This window comes from Botrytis deweyae (assembly GCF_014898535.1).
Source record: "Botrytis deweyae strain B1 chromosome Unknown BDEW_003, whole genome shotgun sequence".
NCBI lineage: Eukaryota > Fungi > Ascomycota > Leotiomycetes > Helotiales > Sclerotiniaceae > Botrytis > Botrytis deweyae.
Genome location: NW_024066210.1, coordinates 1,392,669 through 1,419,562, shown reverse-complemented (window position 1 = coordinate 1,419,562; position 26,894 = coordinate 1,392,669). Strand labels below are relative to the sequence as shown.

Here is a 26,894-nt window from a genome sequence, read left to right as displayed (position 1 = left end):
TAGTTTTTGGTCTAAATATCTGGTTGTTTGACTTTTTTCCAAGGGTAATATAAGAGGCATACTCATTCGAGATTAGTATTTATGTTTTTGTGGGGAATGACAATCAAAGGGTGCTGCGAGACCTTATTTTTGCCGATTATTGAGATATTCAGAGGGAATCAGAGAATGTGGTTCGAGTTGGGCTAATTTATGATGGGGAATGAAAATATTGAAATTTCTGCATCTACGCTAAAATATATGAGATATGCGAATCAGGGACAAGGGTGATGGGAGTCATGAATGGAAGCTTAGACCTTGCTGCCGCGAACAGGTTGAGTAGTGCAGCAGCGCAGGATACTATAAGCGAGGCTCTGTCAATACTGTTTGGTCTAATTGAATAAATTGGAAAGCAATAATCAGCTTGAAAGTTAAAATTAATGAATCTCATGATTACACATGAATCAGTTCAAATTTTCAAAATCCTTCAAAAATATTCACTGCTCCAGAAGTGAGGATCTCAAACCTAACCTCGACGTCGCTTAGAAAAGAATTGCCCCACAAAAATATAAATTGACGCTCTAGCGATTTGACGAACCGAACCAAAAGCACTCAAAATCAAATCTTCAAAAACAAAAATAAACACAGAAAACAAAAATAGCAAAACTTCGAGGCGCTGTGAAGCGCCTCTGGGTCCCAATCAACTTCGTACTATAGAATGACTGTACCAAACTGTCCCCTTTTTGGCCCGATTGAGAGGGCCCCGATTACTATGGCTTGGGTGGAGGCGTTACGTAGACCACTGTACCACGGGGATATATTTGGTGAGGGAAGGATCAAAGTTTAGGAATATGTATGAACACATCTCATCTCAGCTAAGTTGGGGTATTAAGATTGCAGAACTTACCCTCATATGCAAACTTTATGCTACATTCTTATCGTATGAATTGTCATTTTGATGAGGTGAATGGGATAGTAAGACTTTTCACTGCGACAGAGTCTTGAATCTGATCTTGTAACTTTGCTTGAATCGGATGGGTAGACTATGGTTTAGGGTATCAATGGGTTTGAAATTATGTGTGCCTCGAGAGGAGATTTAATTCAGGAAGAAAAATTTCGAATTACTTGGATGCCAATATTTAGGATCAAATGAAGTTTGGTGTGAGTTGTAACTGCACCAAATATTTCGAGAGAAACATTCCTTTGGTTCATTCGATGGCGCATTGCAATCCACAAAGTTTTCTCGTCGCATCAAATCAATATTTGCCCTGTATGTGCCATAGTTGCCGCGGTGTCTTGTTTTGCTTGAGAGGAAAATGGCCGTCCAGGAAAATTCGTGAGTCGATAGGGTACTTATCTGTATCAAAAGGATTGATATCATCAGCCCCTGCACTGATCAAGAGATCTACAATGTGCTGCCATCCATGAAGTTTTGCTATAAGCACTGGTTGGTGGCTTTTGTTGGTGTTATCACAAGGAGAAACGCCAGCTTCGATGAAGACGACGTGTCATCAAGATATCTCCACGTTTGATGGCATATTCATGCAAAGCTTGGTAGTCTATTTCGGTAACATCGCCCCCTTCTTTCAACAACAAACGCATCGTTGCCTCCATCGTGCGGCTATATTTAATAGAGTCGTATCTGATGAAGGATCTGGGCGGATTCTTTCTTTCAACACAATCCCGCCATAGTCGATGAGAGCACGAATCACTTCGTTGTGACCTCGTGCGACTGCAAAGCTCATCGCATCAAATCCAATACTAAGGTTGGTTCTTGATCTCCGGCCGATCACACGATTTAGTTCGGCGCCATTTGACAACAGTAAGAGGACAATTTTCGCATAGCCTTTATAAGCGGCACAGTGAATGGACGACCAATATGGCATAGTGTGATTCGGTCCCGCAATACAGTTGACATCTACACCACGTTCCAACATTAGGTACTTTAAGTAGATTTTCTCTTCCCCAAGAAGCAGCTTGAAGTAGAACTTCTTCTTCTGCATATTTCCTTTCAGCCTGTGACCCGTAGCACATGTCCATGAGAAACAAAACAATTCTCACAGATCCCGTCCTCGCCGCAACACGAAGGACAATTTGGATTTCTTCGTGGGAAAGGGGCAATACTGCATTATAGCGTGGTTGTACAAGCAATTTCGTTGTTTCAAAGTGACCATTCATTGCGGCTACACGTAACGCGCTCCCCGAAGAACAGAAGAACTTTTCTCTTTCCAAACCTCCTGTCCAGTGAGGGCCATATTATGGTTGAATTGCGCTGGAGTCGGCGCCATGGTGTAGAAGAACCTGCATTATATCGACTCGTCCGTATCTTGAAGTGAGATGCAACGGTCTACCGAAGTATTTGTTCCTAAAATTGGCATCCGCATGGTAACTCTCAAGCAAGACTCGTACGTATGCAATTTCATTGGCGATGATAGCAGTGCAAAGTCTATTTTGCATATCTAGTATTCTTTCGCGTTGACCGTATCCACTGGAATATGATTGTCGACTATAGGTACTGGGTTGTAAGTCCGCGGTAGCCTTGGAGCGAGAAAGCTTAACTGCCGCCTTCCGTTTGTGTTCCTGCAGCTGGATGGTGCCCAAATCAATCGTTACTCTACAGCTTCACATACAGCGAGCTCCAATTCGCTCTTTTTTTCCTCTGAGAGACAATGAATTTTAGACACAGAAACAGTTGCTCGGTGCATTGGAGTAAGTATCATGTCACTAGTGTTGGATTTCATTTCTTTGTGTATGAGAAGAGGGGTGATACGGGGTAATTTACTCGGAGGGTATCTGCGGCATATCTCCAGAGCGTCATCAACAGGACCATGAGGATTTTTGATATAATCGACACATATTGCATTTGTTATTGATACCTCAAAATATCCTGTATGATTGTTAGCGCAATGATGATGGGTCTGTTGGGGTACAAAAACGTGCTGCAGACTGTTCGCAGGCCAAGAGCCTTCCATAACCCAACAGTATCCAATATTTCAGCAAAAGTTAAAACAACGATATCATTGAGTAGGTTGATTAGATTGATAGTACGCGTAGCTGTAGCCTCCATCTTGCCTGGAAAACACTCTTGGAAGATAAATAGTGTGCAAGGAAAATCGCCAGGACTTTGGGATTGTGCAGCATTATATAGAAGATCATACGTTTCTTAACAATATCAATAGGTGATTCAGCTACGGTGCGAACATACCGTACACATGATTGATAGATTGACTCATCTGACCATGACTGGTGGGTTCAATTGATTTGTATTTCAAGCTGTGACTGTTGGTGGTCGTTGGTGGATGAGACAGCAGCTCTTTCATCGCCTTAGCTTGGCAGAACAAACAACTTCCTACCAACGTATACCTAGGTAGGTACATAGATAATTTCTACAGTACCTAGTTGCACGTTTTAATGGTCGGCAAAACGCTATACGAGATTCAAATATGAATAGCCACGCAATTATTCCAATTGAACTTCTTATTTCAGATTGGAATTTGCACTCCATGACCATGGAGATACATAAGATTTTTCTTCTGCTTACTTTTCTGGATTTTATACCTTGCCATACTTTATGGAACTACCTTTTACATGATACTCGGAGCCGAAGACATATGAATCTCGAGAATATAGAACGTAAACGATTAGATCCAGCCCCGCTGAATGGCCACTTCCTTGTACTTGTTGCTTCTCATGTGGCTCAAATTTTCTACTTACTCGCCTGTTATTGACATCTCGCTATTTCGCATTGATACTCGTAGTCTTCTACGGAGTCAAATTTGTTACGCGTAGCTCTAGAAAGGCTAAAAGAGAGATTTGAGCTTGGCTGTAAGATTCAAGGATGGAGACATGAATGATGTCTTTTCGGCATTTCCTATGTGCAATTCATGGCTTGCTACTTGGTCAGGGACGGATGACAAATAGTTCAATGGCAATCAATAGTGCCAGTACCACTTTCACTAGCCCTCGTACTCGTTTGTAGGAATATTAATCACGAGTGCTCACACTAGCAATAGTGCCAACGAGCTTTGCGCTAGGGATGCTTCTGTGGGTCCAAACTTCGTTTTCTACCAAGAAGGAGTATACCATGACATGGAGAACAAGCAAACTTATCCACTGTATCTCTCTGATCACAGCAATTCTACAACGGTTGAAGTTTGCTTTAATATTGAGATTAGGATCTTAGTGGATCACAAGCCTATTGATACTCGAGATGAGTCTCTTCCCAACAAAGAGTATCATACCGTGGAGGACTGGTAGGCGAGCATCAGCCTTACATGAGACACTTTCAAGAAAATAAATGTGTTTGGACCTAGATTACTGTTTTCTCTTTTGATTTCATGCCCATATTTCTTAGTATATCTGTGCAGCTACTAACAGGGATAGAGACGGAGAAACATGTATCTTAGACGACAAATGAAAAGAAATAAAGCCCAGGAAGATACCTAGGTGTTTCAGTTCTAATTCCGACAATGAAACTTCAATAAACTAGCCTGGAATCGACAACAGACCCTCAATTATCGAATATGGCTTGGATAAAAAGGTTCAAATTCTTATAATTGATATAGAAAAAATCTTTTTTCAAGAAAATTCCAAAGAATGAGACCTCATTGTTCAAATTTGATTCACGACATGAGGATTTATTCTCCATATTTGATTTGAAGAGTAGCAACTCATTGTGCAAGATTGATTTAAAGAATGCGATCTCATTGTTCCAAACGCTCATACCAAGATCCAGTCAAATCTTCAGGACTGAAGTAACAATATTTGCCAAATCTCATACATTAATGAAGACCTCACTATGTTCATTTCTACTGAACACAATCTTTTCATAATCCTCGATCTGAAATCAAGACTCACAAAATCGGAAAAGCTATGCCTCAAAGTCAGTCACACAATTCATCATCTCAATAGTGATTTTCTAGGGAAGACGGAAGATAACACATATATTGGCAACAGATACGGTTTTAGTCAATTAAGAACAATTTTTCTGAAGGTCCTGGTACATGCGTGTTAGTCACCGGTAAGTGTATTGACGGCGTGGATAGATCGAAGATCTAATGATACATAAAGCGGTAAACTCAATAACCAATGTAAAAGAATTCCTTCAAAAGCCTAATCAAAAGAGTTTTGATCCATCTCATCTAACAAAAACACTACTCTCCGCACAAGACCTCTTTTTCTTCCGCAACACAACATACCATCCGCAGCCAACGACCCCAGCTCCCAACAAACCACCAATCAATCTTCTAACCCAAAACCCAAATCTTACAATAAATTCAATGAAAATAAAATCCGAACAATCAATCCAAAAACCCACAGATTCATACAATTCTACTTCTAAGACCGTGCTAATCGACCTCACATTTTCCCCGAATATTTTAACCGAAGCCCCTTTCACATCCACACATCCACAATCCACTTTTTAAGGTTTCTTTTCTCCCTCACCCTGAGAATCGTACCGGTATTCAACAAGTCTTACATCTACTCTACAATCTCCATCAAATTTTTGATATGAGCGACTAATTAATTATGAATAGTTGTGATTCACGGAACGACTTAATTTAATGGTATTTGAATCATTCCTTAAAAGCCTTTTAAAGCCAAAAACAACGAAAAAAGAAAAACTTCGCTTACGATAATTTATAAATCACAGTAATATCCCCTAAAAAAATAAATACAAATTTAAATCAAGTATTCTAGTATTCAACTACCCATCCGAAATAAAGCAAACCATCGAGAGATGAATACTAATTGATCCCTTACACCCTCAAAAGGAATAAAAAAGCACTACAACTTACCTATACCACACTACCCTGCACTACTCTAATCCAGATACTCAACCTAGCCAGCCGAGCCAACCCCCCTCAAAACCTCCAAGTCCCAAGTTCCGAGTTCTAAGTTCTCACAAATCTTGTATATATATCTATTTCTTATACATCCCAAGTATCTAATAACTAATATCTAACATCTCAAACCCACACTCTCGTCCCCTCATCCCCTCATTCCCTCATTCCCTCATTCCCTCATTCCCTCATTCCCTCATTCCCTCATTCCCTCATTCCCTCATTCCCTCATTCCCTCATTCCCTCACCCCCTCACCCCCTCATCTCCTCAACTCCCAACTCTTATACAACAAACTAGCAACCCCATCAAGCGAAGTCCTCTGCAAATCTCCCCTCCCCCCTCCAATTCTTCCTTCTCCTCCCTCTACCCTCCCTCTACCCTCCATCCATCCGCCATTCATCCACTTCAAATCTAAACCCAAAACTCAACTCCAAATCTACTTCCAGATCTACCCCCAAACTCAGAACTCAACCGCAAATCTACCCCCAAAACCAAAACCAAAACCAAAGAAAAATACAAAGTTCCAACACCCTTCTCAACTAGGTACCCTACAAATATCTAAGACTCAATGGTCATACTCCATATCATCCCCATCCCTCATCCCCATCCCTCATCCCCATCCCTCATCCCCATCCCTCATCCCCATCCCTCATCCCCATCCCTCATCCCCATCCCTCATCCCCATCCCTCATCCCCATCACAATCTACATCCCCATCCATTATATACCACATATCCAATACCCAAAAATTCCACATCGCACAGCCGTGAAATCACAATATCAAGTATGAATAAATATCTCTCAACTCGTGCCCTCCCTAAGATGGTTCTTTTATCACAAACCATGCAGAAAGATATAGCCTGTACATCATTAACCAAAAAATCAATATGGGTGAGCAAAAGACGAGAATGTCATATCGAAACATCCTTATTACTCATAACTCGATGTTACAATTTGGATATAAAGCCAGAGTATCTAACATTAAGTAAGTACCCTACGAGTATACTTACTTAATCTCTTACTCTGTCTTTGGATAGCACATCAATAAATTCAAATCACATAGCTCGAAGCAAAAAAAAAAAAAAATGAATAAATATTTGATATGTAATTGAGTAGAAAGCTATACGTAACGCCATGTGGATACATATCCATGCCAACGCCTGTGCTAATGAAGCTTTGTTCCTGGAGAAGGCTCAAATTCCGAGATGCCATTTCCCCATCCATATCTTCACCATTTCTTGATTGTACTCATAATATAGCAATTCTGTATACCTTTACAGAAAGCCAATGAGCTTGAAATTATTTTCTTGAATCTCGGCCGTACGTTTAAATCGCAAAAGTATTATGCCTCTTTTGATCAAAAAATTGTGCGCCATTCATGTTCCTTTTGGTTGTCCATTCATTCATTCATCCAACCACCATTCATTGTATGTCGAAGATCATTCATGAGTCATGGTTCTCCAAGAAGTCTTGCTGTGATATCACCCATATAAGCCTCCTCTAATTCGTAATCCTCCCCACCATGGCGGTCGATATGAACGAAGTTGAATGCATCGACTACCTTTTCAATGTCAAATCCCATGGATACGAAGCGATCGACCAGAGCCTTGTTGTATCCTTGATATCTGTTGTGGTTTCTTGTTAGTCTGCTATCTACTGTAAACGTTCGAGGGGGAAAAGTAAAGGAAAACTGGCATACTTCAACATCTCCTGTCGCGCCTTCTCTTCTTGTGATTGATGTTTGACAGGGGGAAGATATGAAGGGCTTGAGGCGGCAGCCTGAGACCATTTGGTGACTCTTGGGGCACCAGCATAATGAATTGCCCAGTCGCGTGCTTTCTCTCGAAACTCCTTAGGGTGGTTGATCAACATAGTGGCTACCTCGGCGTCTTGTGGGTCCTTTGGCTCAGGTTCGCTGAGAAGAGATTGGAGGGAAAGGAGGGCGGACTTGATGGTTAAAACCGGAGACCAGGCCGAGGACAATGTATCAAGACAGATGGCCCCCTGTTCAAACGTCAACATTTAATTCCGTTCCCTACAGGACTAAAACTTACAGTCTGACTGCTGACATTTGGATGCCAGACCTTGGTCGCGAAATTCATATGTGGCGGTTTGAATGGATATTCATTGGGAATCTTGATATCAACTAGGTATGTGCCTCCTTCGTAGGGTGTGTCTGGTGGACCTGGAAAAGAACCTCGAAGGCTGGTCAGATCGCTATCATTACCATCTCTTGCTTGACAAAATATTTGAGCGCCAGGATCATTCGCGATATCGTTCAGCTCTTTGGCAATACGACGCATTCTATTGGAAGACATTTTTGTGCTGTAAATCGGTTTGTTGATGTTGATGGAGGTTCGAGGCTGTATGCTCGAGTTTCGAGGTCGAGATTGAATCTTGTGATCGGGCTCGAGGATGTCTTACTGGACTCGACGACTTCGCGATTGCTCTGTGCAGACAATTTTAAGATTTCTTTGACAACCTAGGTGGTGAATGTGTATCGAGAATGATATAGTGATTTCGCTGTTACTCTCCAACTATTTCAAGTCAGATTAAGAAGGTCATTCGAGGGTCGTAGTGGATAGAATACGCCGAATAATGAGGACGAAGAAAGAGTGACATTCAAGACAAGGCACCTACCAATAAAGCCTTTTGAAAGTAGTGGTGTATTCATGTAACCCAAGACAGTTACCAATACTCGCACTTTATGGATGCTCGAGGATCTAAATTTGGCGGGGTTATTGATAAGTGGATAGCTGTCCCACTTTCTACCTACCAGTCGAGCCAGTCAATTGAATGTTTATCGTAGTCGGTATCGTACCATGCGGGAAACGGGATACAGAATCCAAGCTGGTGAGACTGGAGTGAAGAGAATCAATGATGTTTCAAAGAAATGTCATGAATGGGTTCAAATATGACGAGAGCCCTTATGTCCACCTTTATGCCCAAAGGTTACCCAACATATGCCGTGTCGATGGAATGTGTGTGTATTGATTGTGCGTGTTTCTGTCAATGGAAAGAAGTGATATACTTCGTACGATGGATTTGTTATGTGTGGAGGGAATGATGGTTGCAAGCAGCGCAGTAATGACATCCGAGCAAGCCAATAGATACATCCCATCCCATCCCATCCCGACTCTCGGGCATCACTCGAATTCACTGCTGTTGCCAAAAATAAACAAAAAAGTTGATGCCTGATACTTTGAGTGTGTAAGGCGAGAAGGCCGAGAAGGCTTAAGTAAGGCCACATAAATTTAAGGCATCCACGACTTTCACTTATCGAATCGCCCAGGTGGTCCAAGCCAAGCTAGCTTCTTATTCATTCGCGTCGTTCTTGTCGCCTTGTTGCATCGTTGTAGAAGGCTAAAAGAGCATCCAAGCTGTTGCTACCTACCTATCTATTACAAACAACATATACCACCTTTCTCAACTTCAACCACCACAACTACATCCGAATATCTCTCATCAAGAATCTGGATCATACGAAATCCTTTACCTTCCTACTGAAAGCTTCTTGATTTACCAAGAACAAGATGGTAAGCTTCCAACCCATGATTGGTATGAGCGACAATATTAACATAATCTCAAAGGGTCAACAACCATCCGGCCTTGGTGGTAATCAACCAGGTGGAGATGGAAAAGATGACAAGTCTAAGAAGGTACATATACACATTCGTAATAATGATAGGAAATGGACGAGGGACTGATTGCCCAACAATAGAAGGATAAGCCAAAGTACGAGCCACCCCCAAGACCAACAACTAGAATCGGTCGCAAGAAGCGTAAGGCTGCCGGTCCAAATGCCTCCGCAAAGTTACCAGCCGTCTATCCGACGTCTCGATGCAAACTCCGATATCTTCGAATGCAACGAATTCACGATCATTTGCTCCTCGAAGAAGAATATGTTGAGAATCAGGAACGTTTGAGAAAGGCCAAGGCTGCAAAGGAAGGAACAGCAGCACCCGCCAACGCTGGTGGTGATGCAGACGCCGCTGACAGAAATGCCGATGAAAGAGGTCGTGTTGATGATATGCGTGGTAGTCCAATGGGTGTTGGAACTTTGGAGGAAATGATTGATGATGATCATGCTATCGTTTCAAGTACTACTGGACCGGAATACTACGTCTCCATCATGTCATTTGTTGACAAAGATCTCTTGGAGCCTGGTGCAAGTGTATTGCTGCATCATAAATCCGTTTCAATTGTTGGTGTTCTTACTGATGATACGGATCCTTTGGTTTCAGTGATGAAGCTCGACAAAGCTCCAACGGAGTCCTACGCAGATATTGGTGGTCTCGAGTCGCAGATTCAAGAAGTGCGAGAATCAGTCGAATTACCTTTGTTACACCCCGAATTATATGAGGAGATGGGTATCAAGCCTCCCAAGGGTGTTATTCTCTATGGTGCGCCAGGTACTGGAAAAACTTTATTGGCAAAGGCGGTTGCAAATCAAACAAGTGCGACATTCTTGCGAATTGTTGGTAGTGAGTTGATTCAGAAATACTTGGGTGACGGACCTAGACTTGTTCGACAACTTTTCCAGGTATGCATATTTTCAATGTTCACTTTGGGTAAGACGAATACTAATATTTATAGGTTGCCGCCGAAAACGCACCATCCATCGTCTTCATTGATGAAATCGACGCGATCGGTACTAAACGTTATGAATCTACATCCGGTGGAGAACGTGAAATTCAAAGAACTATGTTGGAGCTTCTTAATCAACTTGATGGTTTCGATGATCGTGGAGATGTTAAGGTTATCATGGCTACAAACAAGATTGATACTCTCGACCCTGCTCTCATTCGTCCGGGACGTATTGATCGAAAAATTCTTTTCGAGAATCCTGATCAACATACTAAACGCAAGATCTTCACTCTTCACACATCCAAGATGTCCTTGAACGAAGATGTCGATTTGGAAGAATTTATCAACCAAAAGGATGATCTTTCCGGTGCTGATATCAAGGCGATCTGTTCCGAGGCTGGTTTGATGGCATTGAGAGAGCGCAGAATGCGTGTCCAAATGGCTGATTTCAGAGCTGCAAGAGAACGTGTCTTGAAGACAAAGAGTGAGGGCGAGCCTGAAGGTTTGTACTTGTAGAGGAGAGATGGGTGATGAGACGAGGGAAATGTACGATGAACTAGAGCGTATGCTTCTTTTCGTAGCTCGTGTATTCTAGATATCCCATGGTCAATGAATGCATTTAATTGCTCGACAGGAATTCGCGTTTTGTTCTGTTCGGTTGTGCAACATGGGTTTGTATGCATGTCTATTGAATCAATATCAAAGATACCATGATGCCATCTCTCGTTTTGTTCTGTGCTTTCCATGCTGATAATTTGAATATGTACAAAGTCCACAAACTTTCCAGCCAAGTGGCTCAAATACTTGACATTCCAGCCTTCATGCTTGCTTCGCTTGATGAGAAGGTCGAAAGCGTGTGGATGTTCGCTGGATAGTGCGGTGTGTTTGAATATGGTCTGCAACATTTTTTGAGCCAGAAATTACCCCCCATCTATCTCCATCGACACATTTCGGGCACCTTTTGTTCAGTGGTGATGGCTTCCTATCGATTTTGGGACATGGCTTGCCAGATTTGAGCTGTTCGAAACATGGTATGACACCCTCTGTGCTTTCCCGGCTCCATTCACAACCACAAATAGCCTCAAAAACCTTGATTCTGCACATACTTGTTGGCATGCTGTATTGGTGTTTTGATAGACAGTGCTGGGATTGAGAGAGGGGGGAGATTGATAGCTTACTCATTGAAGTACTCACTGATTCTGAAATGTAGGAGTCAATAACATGCCTTTAATGCGTCATTGTTGATGATGAATATTTTTTTGATATCACATATGATTCCGCAGTACGGAAAAGCGACACTCATCTCTGACATTATTACTCAGTTCCATTTCGTTCATTCATAGTTCATTTGCAACTAATGGAGCCGAGAATATGTAATGATATGGTCTACATTCTTTGGGGTGTCTTTAAAATCGAGGCAGCGAGTGCTGGTAGCTTCGAATCTTTCGAGATTTATGTTTTAATTTTGAGCACACGATTTGAATGGGCGATGGGTATTGTTATTGAACTTGGTGAATTGACAGGTTGGGAGGAGGAAGAGACAGTTTGGATAGGTGAGAAGTATTTCTTATGTTGCTGGCTTGATTAAGTTTAAATTATGCCAGTGCACTCTCAGCCCCATCAGCTTTGCTCTAGGAATTTTCTATTTGTACTGAAGGTCTCATATAACGCATTCATCGAGCTCTCTTATTCAACTTGAGAGATCCTATATCCAATGCCAATCTAATGATTAATCTTCTACTATGCTTTTCTTCCACTTCAGCACTATATCGAATTCATGTTACGATATTCAGTGCACTTTGAATTTTGAAGTCTCCTTTATTTACCGAGATGTGACCAGGCTAGCACGTGTTTCCTTAGGTTGTGCAGGGTATGCCATCCTGTGGATTGTATATGCAGTACAACATAAGATATCGTATGACTATCCTTCGGGGTCCCAGATGTATGATATCCATACGCTGTACCACTCAACGGCTTATGACTGAATGCGCTGGCAGTACCACCATCAGTATTGATGTCCATAATGATATGATCAGAACATGGACTATGATATCAGAACATGGACTATGATTGATGAATCTGAGTATCATCATTCACATCTTTGGACCTGGTCTATACTAATACTCAAGATTTCGATGACATTCTAATTCAAGCTTCAGATATCACGACGCTGCAAATACCTTGTAAACCCACGTCACTTCAGGAACTGATACCGACATTCATTCCAAGTAAGTTGCGATCAGCTTTGCAGTCATGCACAAATTATTCCTCGGGTATGCTAATCCAAATATTTAGAACTTCGAAATGACTGCTTGCAAAACGTGCTTAGATCTCAATTGGGAGCTAGAAGGTGGGAAATATAAATGGACGTTACATGTCGCTCCTGAAATGACTGTGGAATATCACCTACATTTTGAGTCATCTATGCTCAAAGAGAGTGTCAGTTCAGGCTGTGTCATTTGTCGCATCATCATGAGAGGTTTACAGATAATGATTAAGAGTGTCCTGAAGCTAGATGTTCCAGAATTGTATGAAGGAGAACTTGTATTCCATCGTACATTCCCCTTGGAGCTACAGTTGGAGCACCCAAAGATAGGCACACCTATTCGCTTCCAGTATTATACATTAGCTAAGGGTCAGCCTCGGTATTGGCCAATAATTGACACCGCTTGCGACGTGCCATCTGATATTTCAAGTCGAAGTTGTGTAGCCACTGTCCAAAACTGGCTTTCGATATGTGATTCCAAGCATCGAGCATGCTCAACTGCCAGATTATCAGCTTCATTCATACCTTCTCGAATTCTGGATCTTAATGCTCCTGTATTTCCATCCATTGTTTTGATGGATACCAGAGACCAGACCTTTGATCAAACCACAGCAAAGCTTAAATACGGCACTCTCAGCCATTGTTGGGGATTGGTTCATGTGGTCACTACAAGAAAAGAAACACTAATGTCCCATAAAGAGAGGATCGAATGGAGCAACCTTCCAAAGACCTTCCAAGACGCAATCGAGATATTCAGGGAATTACGTGTCCGTTACATATGGATAGATAGCCTTTGCATTGTGCAAAACGACACTGATGACTGGGAGAAAGAGGCTGTGCTCATGGCCGATATCTATACCAACAGCTATCTAAATATTGCCGCAACAGCAGCTAAGGATAGTACAGCGGGTTGTTTCAATGATCGTGAAATCAAATATTTCTTCGGAGGTGTCTCCATAAGCTCCTTTCAGATACCTCATGATGGTCATGATATTTCAAAGGTCTTTGTTAGGCCATCTTTCGAGCCAATTCACCGCCGGTTTACTACCAGTGGGAAATGACGATACAACCACCCGGCTGCCTCTGACAACGATGCGCTTCCACTTTTGACCAGAGCCTGGGTTTATCAAGAGCGAATGCTTGCCTCTCGTACACTACATTTTCACCCATCCGAAATGATACTGGAATGCAGGAGTGGTCTTTTCTGCGAATGCGCGGGTCTGGAGAAAATCTATCCACTATTAGACTCTAACATCAACCAAGATATATTTTCGATATCGGAAAGTGCGGTATTGGATAGATGGCTGAACACAGTGGGGGAATATTGCAAGCTGGCTCTGACTAAGCATGATGATCGAGCAATTGCTATTCTGGGCGTAGCAAACATATTCCAAAGGCGACTCGGGAGCAAATATCTAGCTGGTTTATGGGAGACAGATATTGCTAGGGCTTTGTTGTGGGACGCTAGTCTCCAGTTTGGGAGAATAGTATATCGATTTGACAGACCTACAGCACCAAGCTGGTCTTGGATATCACTTATCATGTTTCCAGTAGGAACAGCTGCATTCTATGGCAGACCAACCTTTACATCATTTGAGGTTCACGAATATTTCAGGTATGAGGGTACAGAGATGTCTGGTGTTACTAACGATTCTCGTACGGCTCTTAAACTTGGCTCAATAAGAGTCAGAGCTACATACATATCCGCTACACTGATTCACAGCCATCGAAACAGAGGTCCTGGAAGATCAGGTCTTTTCGAAACTTCGCTCTTGGTGGAGGAAATGCTTGATGACTTCGTTCTAATTATGTGGTCATCTATGGATCTGGATGTTTCGGAGGATCAAGAATGGTGCGTTGAGAACTTCTCGACGGTTGAATGTCTATTTGTAGGTACCATGTCAGTCGTAGATGCCGATAGTGTTGATGAGTCTGAAACTCCCGTCGTGTGTGCCCTCGTGTGCAAACAGCCAGATTCGAAGTGCGATGGATATCAACGGGTTGGCCTTTCGAATTTATATAGAAATTGTTATCGATTGGAGAAGAGCGGCGTATTCGATTTGAAATGATTGAATCATCACTCTAGTCAAATGTAAATGTAAATTTCATATAGAAACATCGTTCACGATCATCAATCATCAATCATTATGATCATCATGAATAGTACCGGCAGTGCAGTGTATAGTCTATCTGACATTGGTGTAAAGCCTGATGATACCTTGATACCTTGATATCTCTATTCATGACTCTCATCATCCTCAAATTCTAGGTAGCAAACTCCATTCTGAAGGCATCAATGCCGCATATGGACAACATGCGAAATGGCAATCTAAACATTGGATGCGAGTCAATTCCAAAACTGGGGAAAGGTGGTCCAAAATTATGCCGCTTACTGCTCGGATGACGCCAAGACGATTTATTGTGGAAAGAGCGGGTGAAAATCACGTGGATGCCTGGAGTTGCCTAAAATCACGGGACGAGGAGTTACTTTCGTGTATCATCGCGAGTTTCTTACCTTTTTGAATTTGTGTGGCGCGTGGAATTTATAAAGAGATGATTTCCAGTTGAATTGCTTTCTTATTTCAAAACTCATCTTCATCTTCTCCTCGATTTCAATTATACTGCAAAATATACCTACATCGAAAATAATAGTCAAGGGATTCTTGTCTTCAGATTACTTGGTGTCTGTAACTGTCATCGCCGGTATTTTATCTTGAATTTTGATGAATGTTTGGTTCAAACTGTTTCTTTATACATCCATTTTCCCATTGACAAAAAATCAAATCCATACTTCCTCAACTCTCTCAATATCTGAAATAGTTTCTCCGTACCAAATCACCATGGCTTCAGATACTCTCCCTGAACGTCCAGCTCCAATCGACCTCCCAAGCCTTCCCGCTCCCATTAAGGATTTCATCCCCTACCTATCTCAAAACCCAACCAAAAATATCTCAACCATCATTGAGCCATACAAGGCCTATGAATCAGAACTTCGCAAAGTTTACGCCCAACAGCCTGACCATGAAGCCGTCAAAGATGGAGCTGTCAATTTAGTTCCCATCTTTTCTGGCCATGAAAATGATCTCAAGGTACGGGCTAGAGATCTTGACAATGAGTCTAAAGAAGAGTCAGAGAAATACATCATGCCATTGAAGGATGAAGAACGTCGACCCAATGGCTCACCAGCTGTCGTTGGATCCATCAAGGATTTTCAGACGAATTTCAACCTTTTTTCCGAATCTTCATTGGCTGACCTTGACTGGAACAATGTTGTTGCAGCTGGTAGTGCCGTCACTACATCTCTTCTTCCACTCCCAGAGAAATGGGCAGGTAGCAAGAGAGCCATGAGAGAATATTATCACGAGCATTTGGCTCCGGCATCTGATGTTGATCTCTTTCTTTACGGGCTTACCGAGGCTGAAGGATTGGAGAAGATTAAGCAGATTGAGACCAACATCAGAGATGCTATTCTTCATGAGACGACCACGATCCGCACAAAGAACGCTATCACCATTGCGAGTCAATATCCCACTCGTCATGTTCAAATTGTCCTCAGACTTTATGATTCAATCTCTCAAATCATCACTGGATTTGATGTGGATTGTTCTTGTGCTGCGTATGATGGAAAGCAAGTTTATATGAGTCCCAGAGCCGTTGGATCATTCATTACACAATGCAACACCATCGATTTGACCAGAAGATCGCCAAGTTACGAAAATCGCCTGAGCAAATACAGCCATAGAGGCTTCGAAGTCCATTGGCCAATGTTGGATCGCTCAAGAATCGATCCTACCATATTTGAGCGTTCTTTTGGTCGCACTGAAGGACTCGCTAGATTGTTGATTCTGGAGAAGTTGCCAAAGACAGTTGTAAGTACTCTTGATGTGGCCTGGCAATGATCATATGCTAATTTCAAATTCAGGATCGGGAAAACTACATGGATCAGCGCCGAAAAGAACGTGGTAGACCATCTCTCAACAGAGGTTTCCGCAATCAACGTAGATTGTATGGAAATTTGAAAGATCAAGAAGAGGACGAGGTCGCAGATTGGGCTGAACAGGATGAGATTGCCAACTACCATACTATGACAGTTCCTTATGGGCAAAAGTACAATGCGGCAAAGATCAATCGCTTGCTGTATGCCAAGGATTTGCTTCTGAATGCGGAATGGAACCAAGACAAAGATCGTGAAGTTTATCTACATCGTCATCCATGCTTTTTCGGCACGGCAGAAGAAGTTATTCAAGATTGTTGCGGATACTGTCCAGTTCCTACCACAGACGAAGAAAAGGAGGTGGCTGAAAAGGAAAGCAAGAACAACGTATCGGGTACTCTCAAGTTTATCACAGACGACCCCGGTCGCCAGGAAATTGGAAGTTTCAATCCTATAAATGACGATGAGTGGACCACAATGAGTTATGTCGGTGATACAGCACGTTTGTGTCGAGCTATCGTGGAAGGAGATCTGGAACATGTTCAGGATTGGTGTTCCCAAGAAGGTGTCGATGTCAACCGCCGAGACTTCACTGGACGCACACCTTTACATCTAGCCACTATGACTTCTACTCCAGATATTGTCAAATGTCTCGTCGATCATGGAGCCAGATTGATTGCTAGACTTGTAGATGGCAGAACAGCATTACATATTGCCGCTGCGAGAGGTGATCTTGAGATGATTCGCATACTCCTGAATAAGAGTATGGCCAATGAAGAAGAAGAGGAAGCGAAGCAGACTCGTAAGATTACATGCACTGCATCTGATAACGAAGAGGAATCGGATTCTGCATCAGAGATCACCCTCGATAGTGAACAAGAGGAAGCTGATGCTCTGACGATGGGAAGCTTTGTCAAGATTCCAGGAAACAAGAATGAAGATAAGGATGATGTTGTAAGTCATATTCCATTTTCCCCTCTATTATTCTCCCACTTATTGATTCTTTCAGGCTGCAGTTATGGACGACTCTATGGAAGATCCTGACATCTATGATATCAACGTCATTGCTTGGGACTATGGTCTCTCTCCACTTCACCTTGCAATTCTCAATGGCCATGTCGATGTTATTAAACTTCTCGTCTCAGAATATGGTGCCGATGTTCTCTTCCCTGTCAAGCTAGTAGAAGCTGGAACTACCAATCCCCGAGGGGCAATCATGACTTTGGTTTTAGCAATGTCTCTTCCCAAAGAAAAGTCAAAGCAAGTGGTGGAAGTACTATTGAATCTAGGGGCAACTTCGACTCAATCAGATACAAACCATTTCACAGCTCTTCACTATATTGTCGCCCAAAACAATACCGACATCCTGGACGTTTTATTCGCTCATGATCAACCAGCAGCGCAAAGAGTCATCAATAATATCGGAATTGTAAGACACGGATCAGCTGAGACACCACTTTCTACTGCCATAAAGAAAAATTACGGAGAGATGGCATCCAAACTTCTGCACTTAGGTGCAAAGCCTCAATTTGAATTCGAAGATTGGATCAAAGTGTATACGGAGACGAACCCTTATGCTAAAAAGGAAAATACAGAAGCGAACATGAAGCAATTCCAACAAACAGCCCAACAACCTATTATTACTGCTATCTGTAAGGAGATGGGTGCTGTTGTTGGGGATCTTCTTGCAAATGGTGCCAACCCCCAGACTCTCACAACTATTGCATGGTCAGTGGTCAATAATCCTGAAACACGAAATTACCATCACAACGCAAGAGAATCTATCCTAGATGTTATTCAACGCAAATTGAAGACGCTTCGGGAATGGAAGGAGCCTGTTTATAATCAATGGCGATTTCGATCAGATAACCTCGAGTCAAGCAAGCCGGAAATTCTTCGACCTGAGACCTTCTACACGGCAGATCTGGAACCGGGTACCTATAAGTACTGGACAGCCTTACAAAACTACAGAGATGAGAAATTCCAGAATAAACTCAAGCATCAAGATCACGAGAATTTGCTTAAAGATAAAGTCATTGAGCTTGAAAAGTACAAGGGTGATCGCGAAGCAGTCAAGGAAGCAATCAAAGATCTCGAGCAGGCTGAAAAACTCCTCATCGAAGCTGGGGCAAAATCCTTCACTGATTTGTATCCTGATATTCCTCAACCGCCCAATCGCAAAGGTAGCTCTTGGCGCCACGATCATCGGCACAAAGTAGCACCAGAACCTTACAAAACACATTTTACTTTCCATGTCCCGGACCTTAATGATGGGAAGAGACAGGGCTATTTTATGTTGTTTGAAGCTGCTTGGAATAATGATCTTGAAGCCATCAAGAATTTGACACTCCAACCTTGGAAGCATGATAACGTTGAATATCCGCCTCTTAGGATTGCGGTTCGTGATGGAAATGAGTTTATGCCTTTCTCTATCGCTGTTCTACGCGGTCATTATGACCTTGCACGTAGGATTGTGGAAATATGCCTTGCTCAATATCATAATGCAGATGATGAGGATGATAAGAAAGGACGTCAACGTTGGGGTATTATGACTTCTGATGATGATGATGATGATGATGAGTCAGGAGATCTGCCTATCTTTTCTGAACTGGTCACTGAAAAGTTCACTATTGATGCTCTTGAGGAGGTTTCAAACGTTGTAAAAGGTGATACACTTCCTTTGAGTATGATTGAATGGAAGTGTCCGGCGCGTCGATCAACTAGTGATGATGGAAGCTCCAGTTCAATCGGCATGTCCAATCTGTTTAATTATGCTGTCGAGCAGGACGACATGAAAATGTTCAAATTCCTTCTGGACATTGCAGGCGAGCAAAAAGCTTTGATGGCTAAGCATGAGGACGATCGGCGATGCTATAGTCTGGATACCTCAGTTTTCAACAAAGCTCTTTCTAAAGGTAGAACCACAATGATAGCTGAAATGATCAAATACTGTGGCTCTGGTGTTCCATTTGGAATGCTAGTCTCGTCTAGTGGTGTGGAGATCAAGACAAAGCCAAGATATTATGAAGGTTTGTCGATTGGTGGCAAGAAACGAAAGGATTGGGCACGACCTCCTACTCATGTCCAGGATTTTGATCATTTTGAGGGACGATTCCCACCTTTGCTTGAAGCTGCACAAATGGGCAACATTGAATCCGTCGAGTGGTTCATGAGTGATGCTCCAATGAGGCATTACAAAGAATTCGCTGAGAGAAACAAGGATGATCTCCGAATTCGAACGTTGGAATCAGGGGCAGGATTTGAAAATACTATTTCAAAATGGTTAGAGATCAATAGTAAGTGATGTGATTTCTTTAAGAGCTCATGAGTATACTAACAATATTCAATAGGCGAGCTTCTACTCCACGTCGCCATTCTTCACGGCCCGCAAACAGACGAAGACAAAATCAAACACCTCAATCTCATCAAGCATCTTGTTTCCGTTCTTCCTGATTCGGTTCTTTCATTGAAATCTGCTCAGGGTTATTCACCTCTACATCTCGCTGTCAACAGAAAAAACATTCCAGTTATTGAGTACCTTCTTTCAGTTGGCGCCTCGCCCCGCTCTCGTGATAGACAGAACCGAAATATTATGCATACTCTTGCAGCTGATGCTATAACAGTAAAGAAAGAGACAGTCTCTTGCTTAGAATCTATCATCAAACTATTCAACAAGAAGGATGTTCAAGAAATGTTACTTGAGAGATCGGATGACTATCCGAGCGCGGTTACGCCTCTAGCTTTATGGATGAGCAAGGCCACACACTATGATAGCGCCGATGTCATAGAAGTACTTCTCAAGTATTCCAATTGCGAGGAGCTAGAGATGATCAACGGAGAAGGCGATTTGCCGTTACACGTTGTATGTTACTCTTATCCATCCAAATTAAAATCGAAATACTGACACCAATCCAGGCAATCAAAAACAATAGACCAAACCTAACTTCCTTCCTCCTCCGCCAAAAACCCACTCTTCTATATCGTGAATCGGCAACTGGTCGTACACCCCTCGAGATGTCTCATGATAACTATATATCTAACTTCATCTCTAACCCTCCCTCCGTTCACGAGTATTGGCAATATCATCCGATGGATTTCCAGACCGATACGCTGAGTACCTATCGCGCGAAGCAGAAACACGATGCAGCCCCATCTTATCAAACACATTCTATGATCTGGGAGGAATGTTTGAGGGTTCAGGGAGAGTTGAAGAGAAAGTTTGATGATGACGATAAAGATGAAAATGTTGAGGGTAAGACAAAGAGAGAGTTTACTGGAAAGAGAAGATTAGTCAGTTTGTTTGAGGCGAATGAGGTGGCTAGGAGATTGGCGGGAAGTCGTAATGGAAAGGGATATGTTCCTAAACATATGGATGTGGTTGGTCACTGGATGTGATTTGCTCGAAAATGAGAGATGAAATTGTGCATCTGGGAATGAAATGGGAATGGAAAGTTGTTATGGATGGCTAATGCGCTTGGGTTATGGGATGAATTGTCATGAGATATTAGAGATAGTATAACCGAGCTGGCTGACTGGCTTGGTTTGGGGTTTATTACATTCGGGGTATAGCTAGTATTGTATAATGCAGAAATATTACGGAAGACTTAAAAGTTCCAAAGTTTTCATGTTGAGGCTCTTTTTCTTCGTTCAAACAAAGTATCAAGTAACATTTTTGGAAACTTGTTAGTTGCATCTTCGGATTTATGCATCTAGGTGCACATAGTAAAACTAAGACACTCTTCTGCTTCAGAGATACAAGTTGCTAAGTAGCACAGAGTTCTGAGCCTTAGAAATGCTTGAACAATACATATCATCCTTACTCAAGACATCTCTTTGCATTTCCGGAACTTTCCTCAACTATTTACATGCATACACAGAGGCCTTGGATCATAGGTATCTTCCGTGTATATATCCTCAATACCTGGATGGCATTGAATGGTTTCTTGAGTTGTAAACTGTCTGTTTGGTTTATTGTAGAGATATCATGGAGTGATAGTTTGAGTTGAAGGATACGTGGTTATTGGCATTTAACTGGTGTAAGCTTGGTACTGCGAGGGGAGAATAGAATGGAATGGAATGCGATCAGGAGTATCGGGATATAGTTGCCGATTCGGTGAGTTTTGTAATGTCTGGCGGGGTTGGTGTTATTTCGTGTTAGTTTTGATGCGGTTGGTGTTGGTATTGATGTTGGTTTTGAGTCGGATTCTGATTTTGGTTTGTGCTTGTGATACCTAGAAATGTTGGTTTGTGTAACCTTCTTTGTGTTATTAATATCCCCCAAGTATGTTTCTGCCTCTTATCATTCCTTTCATTCATAAGTTTTTAAACTGTGAAGTTTTAGTCTCTAAATCATTCATCAAGTACAAGTCTTGTCTTCTATCAAAATGTCTACAGAAACCTACGATATCATCATTATTGGCGGTGGTACTTCAGGCCTGGTTCTTGCCAATCGTCTTTCCGAAAATCGGAATCTACAGATCGTTGTTCTGGAAAGTGGTGAAGACCGCAGCGCAGATCAAAATACTCTTACTCCGGGTGCTTGGCCATTGCTGTCGCATTCTCCAGAAGATTGGACATTTCAAACGGTTCCTCAGAAAGAAGTTCCTAGGGATATAATAGTTCCGCAGGGAAAAGCTCTTGGAGGCTCAAGTGCGATAAATAGCTTCCTCTTCACCTCTACATCCAAGGCGACAATAGAGGAATGGAAAAATCTGGGTAACGAGGGATGGGATTATGCCGCGTACGAAAAGGCTTTGAAGAAATCGTATACTCTGCATAAGTCCTCCGGTGTGACTGAAGGCAATGGTCCACTCCAGATTACTCTATCTTCACCCGAGACTCTTTGGCAGAAAGCTTGGATCGAAGGTCTAGAATCCGTGGGATTCCCAAGAACTGATCCCCTTTCTGGTCATTTTGGCGGACCAAATATCGCTCCTGAGAGCATCGATCCTAAAACAAAACAGAGAAGCTATGCTGTTAATGCATATTTGGATCCAATTAGAAGTCGATCAAACTTGACTATTCAGACCAACACGATTGTAACTAAAGTTTTACTTGAAAAATATTCATCGACCAGTGATGCTATCGCTACAGGCGTGGAATTCATCTCTAAAGATGGCTCGTCCCAAGTTGTCAAAGCTCGCAAAGAAGTCATAATCTGTGCCGGCGCCATCAATTCACCTCGAATTCTTGAGCTGTCTGGGATAGGCGACGCGGATTTGCTTCAGCGCTTGGGAATCGATGTTTTAGTTGACAATCCACACGTCGGCGAGAATCTCCAAAATCATCTTTTCACAGGACTTACATTTGAAGCGCGCGACGATGTGGAAACAATCGATGCTTTTTTCCGCCAGGAGCCCGATGCTATTGCTGCTACTATGCAGGAATATGCTACCAAAGGGACGGGCTATTTGAGTACCAGCAATATCACAACTATGGCTCAACTTCCATTACCTGAATTTCACACCGAAGCCGGGCGCAAAGAACTCGATCAATTATTAGCTGCGTCAAAGTCTAATTCAGATGCTTTCCAATCTTCTCCAACTACACCCGCTTTCGCCGCCGCACACGAGAGCTTCGTACGCTCCATTATCACAAATCCCTCAGAAGCATTGGGCAATTACGTTTTCGGCTCAGGCTATGCCCCCTTCGATGCACCCAGCCCAAGCTACCGTGCTCCCGGGAAACACATCTCCATCTCCATCGCGATCGAGCTCTCGCATCCACTCTCCCGGGGCAGCGTCCACATAACCAGTTCCCTACCCGAACACACCGGCACTAATACAGGGGTCGCCATCAACTCCCGCTATCTTACCCACCCCCTCGATATCGAGATTCTCTCCCGCCAACTACGGTTCACAGAAGACATCATCAGTCGCGCGGAGCCTCTCACACGGTATTTAAAACCCTTCTCTAAACGCTTTGCAGATCTGGACATCGCGAAAGAATATGTAAGTCGGACAGTAGATGGCGCGCATCACTATACAGGGACGTGCGCAATGATGTCGAGGGAGATGGGGGGAGTGGTGGATAGTCGGTTGAGGGTGGATGGGTGTAGGAATTTGCGCGTGTGTGATGCGAGTGTGATTCCTGTGGAGCCGACGGCGAATCCGCAGGCGGTGGTTTATGCGGTTGCGGAGATGGGGGCCGGGTTTGTGCGGGAGGAGGAGTTGTGAGTTTGGTGGTTGGAATGATGGGGTTGTGGGTTGGAGGCTGCGATCTATTCTTGGGAATTTTTGAGAACTGGATGCAGTGAGTGAATAGTTATCTAGTAAATTACAGTACGGTCGTTACAGAGAATCAGATGAATATTCGCGTCTCTCTCTTGTTCAATGGTACTACCTGCCCTCCAAATATTCAAAGATGTCGAGCATATGTCAGTATATACAACCCTATACAGATTAATGGTGACCTCTTGAAACTCCAATACTTTTCGAGTCCTAGCCGAGGGTATGTAGAGAAGTCCTCAAACGAATAAAACGAGTGAGTTAGTGATACAATGTTAAGTCCCTGTATGTGTATGAATAGAACTTGATATCATCACTTTACTGGGTTTATAATAAAGAATTATTATATGCTCAACGAAGCTACTCCAGATAAAATAGAATATAAACATGTTAGTGAAGTGGAAAACAGATTTTTGGTACTGAGTGGGGAAATATTCTGAACTTTAAGAGAAACAGAAACGATTATATTCTAAAGTTTTATGTATGAAAATCACGACCTTAAGTTATCGAATTTGAAATCTCTCAATATCACCCCAATAATCTATCCCATATTTCTTCCATCTCTAATGCCCTTTAGAACAAAGTTTATAGAGATTTACTTCCCATCCCGTTTCCCCTCCACCCTCCCCTCAAGTCCAAACTCCGTCTCCAAAACCTTCCTCAACTTCACCTCTCTCTCCCAAAACGACAAAAGAAACGCCAAAATCGGAAATACCATTCCAACCAAGAAAACTTTACTTAGCGCCTTTGTAAAAACACCAATAATCTGACTCCTCGTCGGCTCAGAAAACGATTCTATAAACTCGCGCGTCGCACTCGAATACACATTTCCATTTTGCAGCGCTAATATCGCCGTGGGATCAGTAATAATTTCGTCAGCATAACGAGTACTATATATATTAAGAACTGCACTTGGAATTGCCACGCCCCATATATTCCCAAAACTGCGCACGAATGACCAACTTGCCGTGACGGCAGCGGAATCGACTTCTGCGACGCCGGCTTGGACGGCCGGGAGAAGAGTATCGAGAACCATACCTGCACCCACTGATGGGAGGATTTGGAGACAGATCCATTGTGCTGTGCTTGAAGATTTGGTTAGGGTGGAGAAAGAAGAATATCCAGTAGTTGAGTATGGAGATTATGAAAGTGTTGATGTAGATTATTATTGAAGTTCGGTTGGCGAATAGACGGCGGGGCCTGTGGATTTTTATAGTCAGTTAGTGTTGCGGGTCTTTGGAAAGGAGTTTGGATAGACGGCGAAAACATAAAGCGTCTCTGTTTGATAATGAGGGAAACAAAACATTATTCATGATCATTGATAAATTTAAAAGGAAGGGAAATGTCGGAGCGAGTTTGGAAAAAGAAAGAGTAAAAGGGACACACATTACAGGTTCTGCTATCCACCCAGAGCTTTCCACCCAAAAGAATCCCACAAGTCCAACAAGCCCTAGGACAAGCGGGACAACAACCCTAAAAGATGACCAGGCGTACAAAGACCCAGCCCAAGTCAACGCAATAAGTACCGATACTGTTGATGCCACCAAAAGACAATTACCCAGTACATCAATCCGTCTAAGTCTATCCCACAAATCCAATTCCCTATCTCACTTAACCCTCAGAAACCACCACAAAAGCGCAAACGAAACCGCACAAATAGGAAGATTGATATAAAACACCTAAAATTCCTCACTTAGTCAGAAACAATGCATCCACAAACCCAATACATCACATACCCATCTCCACTCCGTCCTCTGCACAATTGCCCCCCCAACAACCGGTCCAATCGCCATCCCAAACGCATACGTCACCGCTAAAATCGCCTGATACGCACTCCTCCAACGCAGCGGCACCAAATCTGAAATCACAATCCCCATAATCGCAGTCATGCCTCCACTTCCCGCGCCTTGTATTGCACGACCAGCGATCAACATTGCGGGGGTGTTTGCACCCCCGCAGATGCCGCTACCGAGTGTATACAACGCGACGAAGAGGAGCGCGATGTGTCTTCTGCCGAAAAGACCGGCTAGTTGACCGGTTAGAGGCTGGGTTACTGCGCTAGGGAATTTTTAGTGGAGTAATTGAGATGGGTGGATAGGGATGGGTATCTTGAGCTCGATAGGTAAACTTAAAGTGCGAAAATATCTTACCCAGTAAGGAAAAATAAATTAGTAACCCAGACATAACTACTTCCCAAATCCAAATGCTTAACAATCGTCGGTAGAGAAGTCACAACAACGGTATTTTCAAGCGAACACAGGATTTGCATCGTGCAGAGAGCAATGATGATGCACCAGAATCTGTAGTCACGATTGAAGACATATTCAGTTTGCTGTTCAGTTTCGATTTGGGTAGACTGTGTGTTTGTTTCTGTGGAGGGTGATTGCTGTATCACGGAAACTCCGGCTGGAGTCTTGGTTTCGGACATTCTTGGTTAGAGGAATGGGATATTTTTGCTTTTGGTTTGAGAAGATGGGATTGTGAAATGAGGGGAGATGTGTAGCTATCTGTGTTAGAGACTAGCTAGCTACACCTCAAGTAACCTAAAGCTAAAGTGAGATAAAAATACCAAAAGTTCAAGCTTAAAGACATTCTTGTTTTTCACACTCTAGGGGAATTTATCCAACACGAGAAACATTTTATTCCCGATAACTTTTCAAATCCAACTCCTAGTCAGAACCTAAAAATTCCAACAAACATTTGGTGCTCATCCTCGCTTAGCACCAACGTACGATACCTACCTTAGTACCTACATATACCAACAAGAAGACAACAGAAAGAAAAGGAATGCATGATAGCTAGACTAACAACATACCCCTAAAATCCATATTTCCAGAACACCATACCACCAAAGAAAAAAAAGAAGAAAAAATAACCAATCAAATCATCCCACCGCTCCAAGTTCCAACTTAGGGTTCCTTAGTATATAAAGAAGCTTCATACTCAACTAAAATAGTAATCATATAACTTAGTCATAACTGCTTTAATCTGAATCTTCTACTTGTCGTTCTCAATGGAAACCCTTCCACGTGTCTACAGAAGGCACGTCGTAATAACTGAGG

The 26,894-nt window shown here is 42.6% G+C and overlaps 10 protein-coding genes across 10 annotated transcripts; 5 read left to right on the top strand and 5 right to left on the bottom strand.

Annotated features, from left to right (window-relative positions):
* Window positions 1-1,232: 1,232 nt before the first annotated feature.
* Window positions 1,233-2,231, bottom strand: EAE98_001801 (uncharacterized protein; the record flags this gene model as incomplete). The annotated part of the gene is given in 5 exon segments (XM_038949420.1): window positions 1,233-1,431; window positions 1,451-1,556; window positions 1,571-1,919; window positions 1,966-2,193; window positions 2,211-2,231. The coding sequence occupies 5 exon segments, from the start codon at window positions 2,229-2,231 to the stop codon at window positions 1,233-1,235; spliced, it is 903 nt and encodes a 300-aa protein (XP_038814405.1).
* A 1-nt stretch (window position 2,232) lies between these two features.
* Window positions 2,233-3,190, bottom strand: EAE98_001800 (uncharacterized protein; the record flags this gene model as incomplete). The annotated part of the gene is made up of 4 exons (XM_038949419.1): window positions 2,233-2,562; window positions 2,607-2,852; window positions 2,924-3,058; window positions 3,182-3,190. The coding sequence occupies 4 exons, from the start codon at window positions 3,188-3,190 to the stop codon at window positions 2,233-2,235; spliced, it is 720 nt and encodes a 239-aa protein (XP_038814404.1).
* Window positions 3,191-7,269: 4,079 nt separating this feature from the next.
* On the bottom strand, window positions 7,270-8,137 carry EAE98_001799 (uncharacterized protein; the record flags this gene model as incomplete). The annotated part of the gene is made up of 3 exons (XM_038949418.1): window positions 7,270-7,444; window positions 7,519-7,823; window positions 7,874-8,137. The coding sequence occupies 3 exons, from the start codon at window positions 8,135-8,137 to the stop codon at window positions 7,270-7,272; spliced, it is 744 nt and encodes a 247-aa protein (XP_038814403.1).
* A 1,028-nt stretch (window positions 8,138-9,165) lies between these two features.
* On the top strand, window positions 9,166-11,438 carry EAE98_001798 (uncharacterized protein). The gene is made up of 4 exons (XM_038949417.1): window positions 9,166-9,355; window positions 9,410-9,478; window positions 9,541-10,362; window positions 10,416-11,438. The coding sequence occupies exons 1-4, from the start codon at window positions 9,353-9,355 to the stop codon at window positions 10,920-10,922; spliced, it is 1,401 nt and encodes a 466-aa protein (XP_038814402.1). The 5' UTR covers window positions 9,166-9,352; the 3' UTR covers window positions 10,923-11,438.
* Window positions 11,439-12,710: 1,272 nt separating this feature from the next.
* EAE98_001797 (uncharacterized protein) lies at window positions 12,711-13,733 on the top strand (the record flags this gene model as incomplete). Its single annotated transcript, XM_038949416.1, has 1 exon — window positions 12,711-13,733. The coding sequence occupies one exon, from the start codon at window positions 12,711-12,713 to the stop codon at window positions 13,731-13,733; it is 1,023 nt and encodes a 340-aa protein (XP_038814401.1).
* A 114-nt stretch (window positions 13,734-13,847) lies between these two features.
* On the top strand, window positions 13,848-14,741 carry EAE98_001796 (uncharacterized protein; the record flags this gene model as incomplete). Its single annotated transcript, XM_038949415.1, has 1 exon — window positions 13,848-14,741. One exon carries the CDS (start codon window positions 13,848-13,850, stop codon window positions 14,739-14,741), a length of 894 nt encoding a protein of 297 aa, XP_038814400.1.
* A 771-nt stretch (window positions 14,742-15,512) lies between these two features.
* On the top strand, window positions 15,513-21,228 carry EAE98_001795 (uncharacterized protein; the record flags this gene model as incomplete). Its single annotated transcript, XM_038949414.1, has 5 exons — window positions 15,513-16,541; window positions 16,595-17,560; window positions 17,616-19,902; window positions 19,957-20,468; window positions 20,522-21,228. 5 exons carry the CDS (start codon window positions 15,513-15,515, stop codon window positions 20,999-21,001), a joined length of 5,274 nt encoding a protein of 1,757 aa, XP_038814399.1. The 3' UTR covers window positions 21,002-21,228.
* Window positions 21,229-21,990: 762 nt separating this feature from the next.
* Window positions 21,991-23,781, top strand: EAE98_001794 (uncharacterized protein; the record flags this gene model as incomplete). The annotated part of the gene is made up of 1 exon (XM_038949413.1): window positions 21,991-23,781. One exon carries the CDS (start codon window positions 21,991-21,993, stop codon window positions 23,779-23,781), a length of 1,791 nt encoding a protein of 596 aa, XP_038814398.1.
* Window positions 23,782-24,427: 646 nt separating this feature from the next.
* Window positions 24,428-24,868, bottom strand: EAE98_001793 (uncharacterized protein; the record flags this gene model as incomplete). Its single annotated transcript, XM_038949412.1, has 1 exon — window positions 24,428-24,868. One exon carries the CDS (start codon window positions 24,866-24,868, stop codon window positions 24,428-24,430), a length of 441 nt encoding a protein of 146 aa, XP_038814397.1.
* Window positions 24,869-25,439: 571 nt separating this feature from the next.
* On the bottom strand, window positions 25,440-26,260 carry EAE98_001792 (uncharacterized protein; the record flags this gene model as incomplete). Its single annotated transcript, XM_038949411.1, has 3 exons — window positions 25,440-25,511; window positions 25,569-25,890; window positions 25,983-26,260. 3 exons carry the CDS (start codon window positions 26,258-26,260, stop codon window positions 25,440-25,442), a joined length of 672 nt encoding a protein of 223 aa, XP_038814396.1.
* Window positions 26,261-26,894: the final 634 nt, after the last annotated feature.

Bases quoted from the DNA above. Each gene is read 5' to 3' on its own strand.
- EAE98_001798 (XM_038949417.1), top strand. The intron at 9,479-9,540 runs GTACATATACAC...GCCCAACAATAG, and splicing joins AAGATGACAAGTCTAAGAAG to AAGGATAAGCCAAAGTACGA. The intron at 10,363-10,415 runs GTATGCATATTT...TAATATTTATAG, and splicing joins TTGTTCGACAACTTTTCCAG to GTTGCCGCCGAAAACGCACC.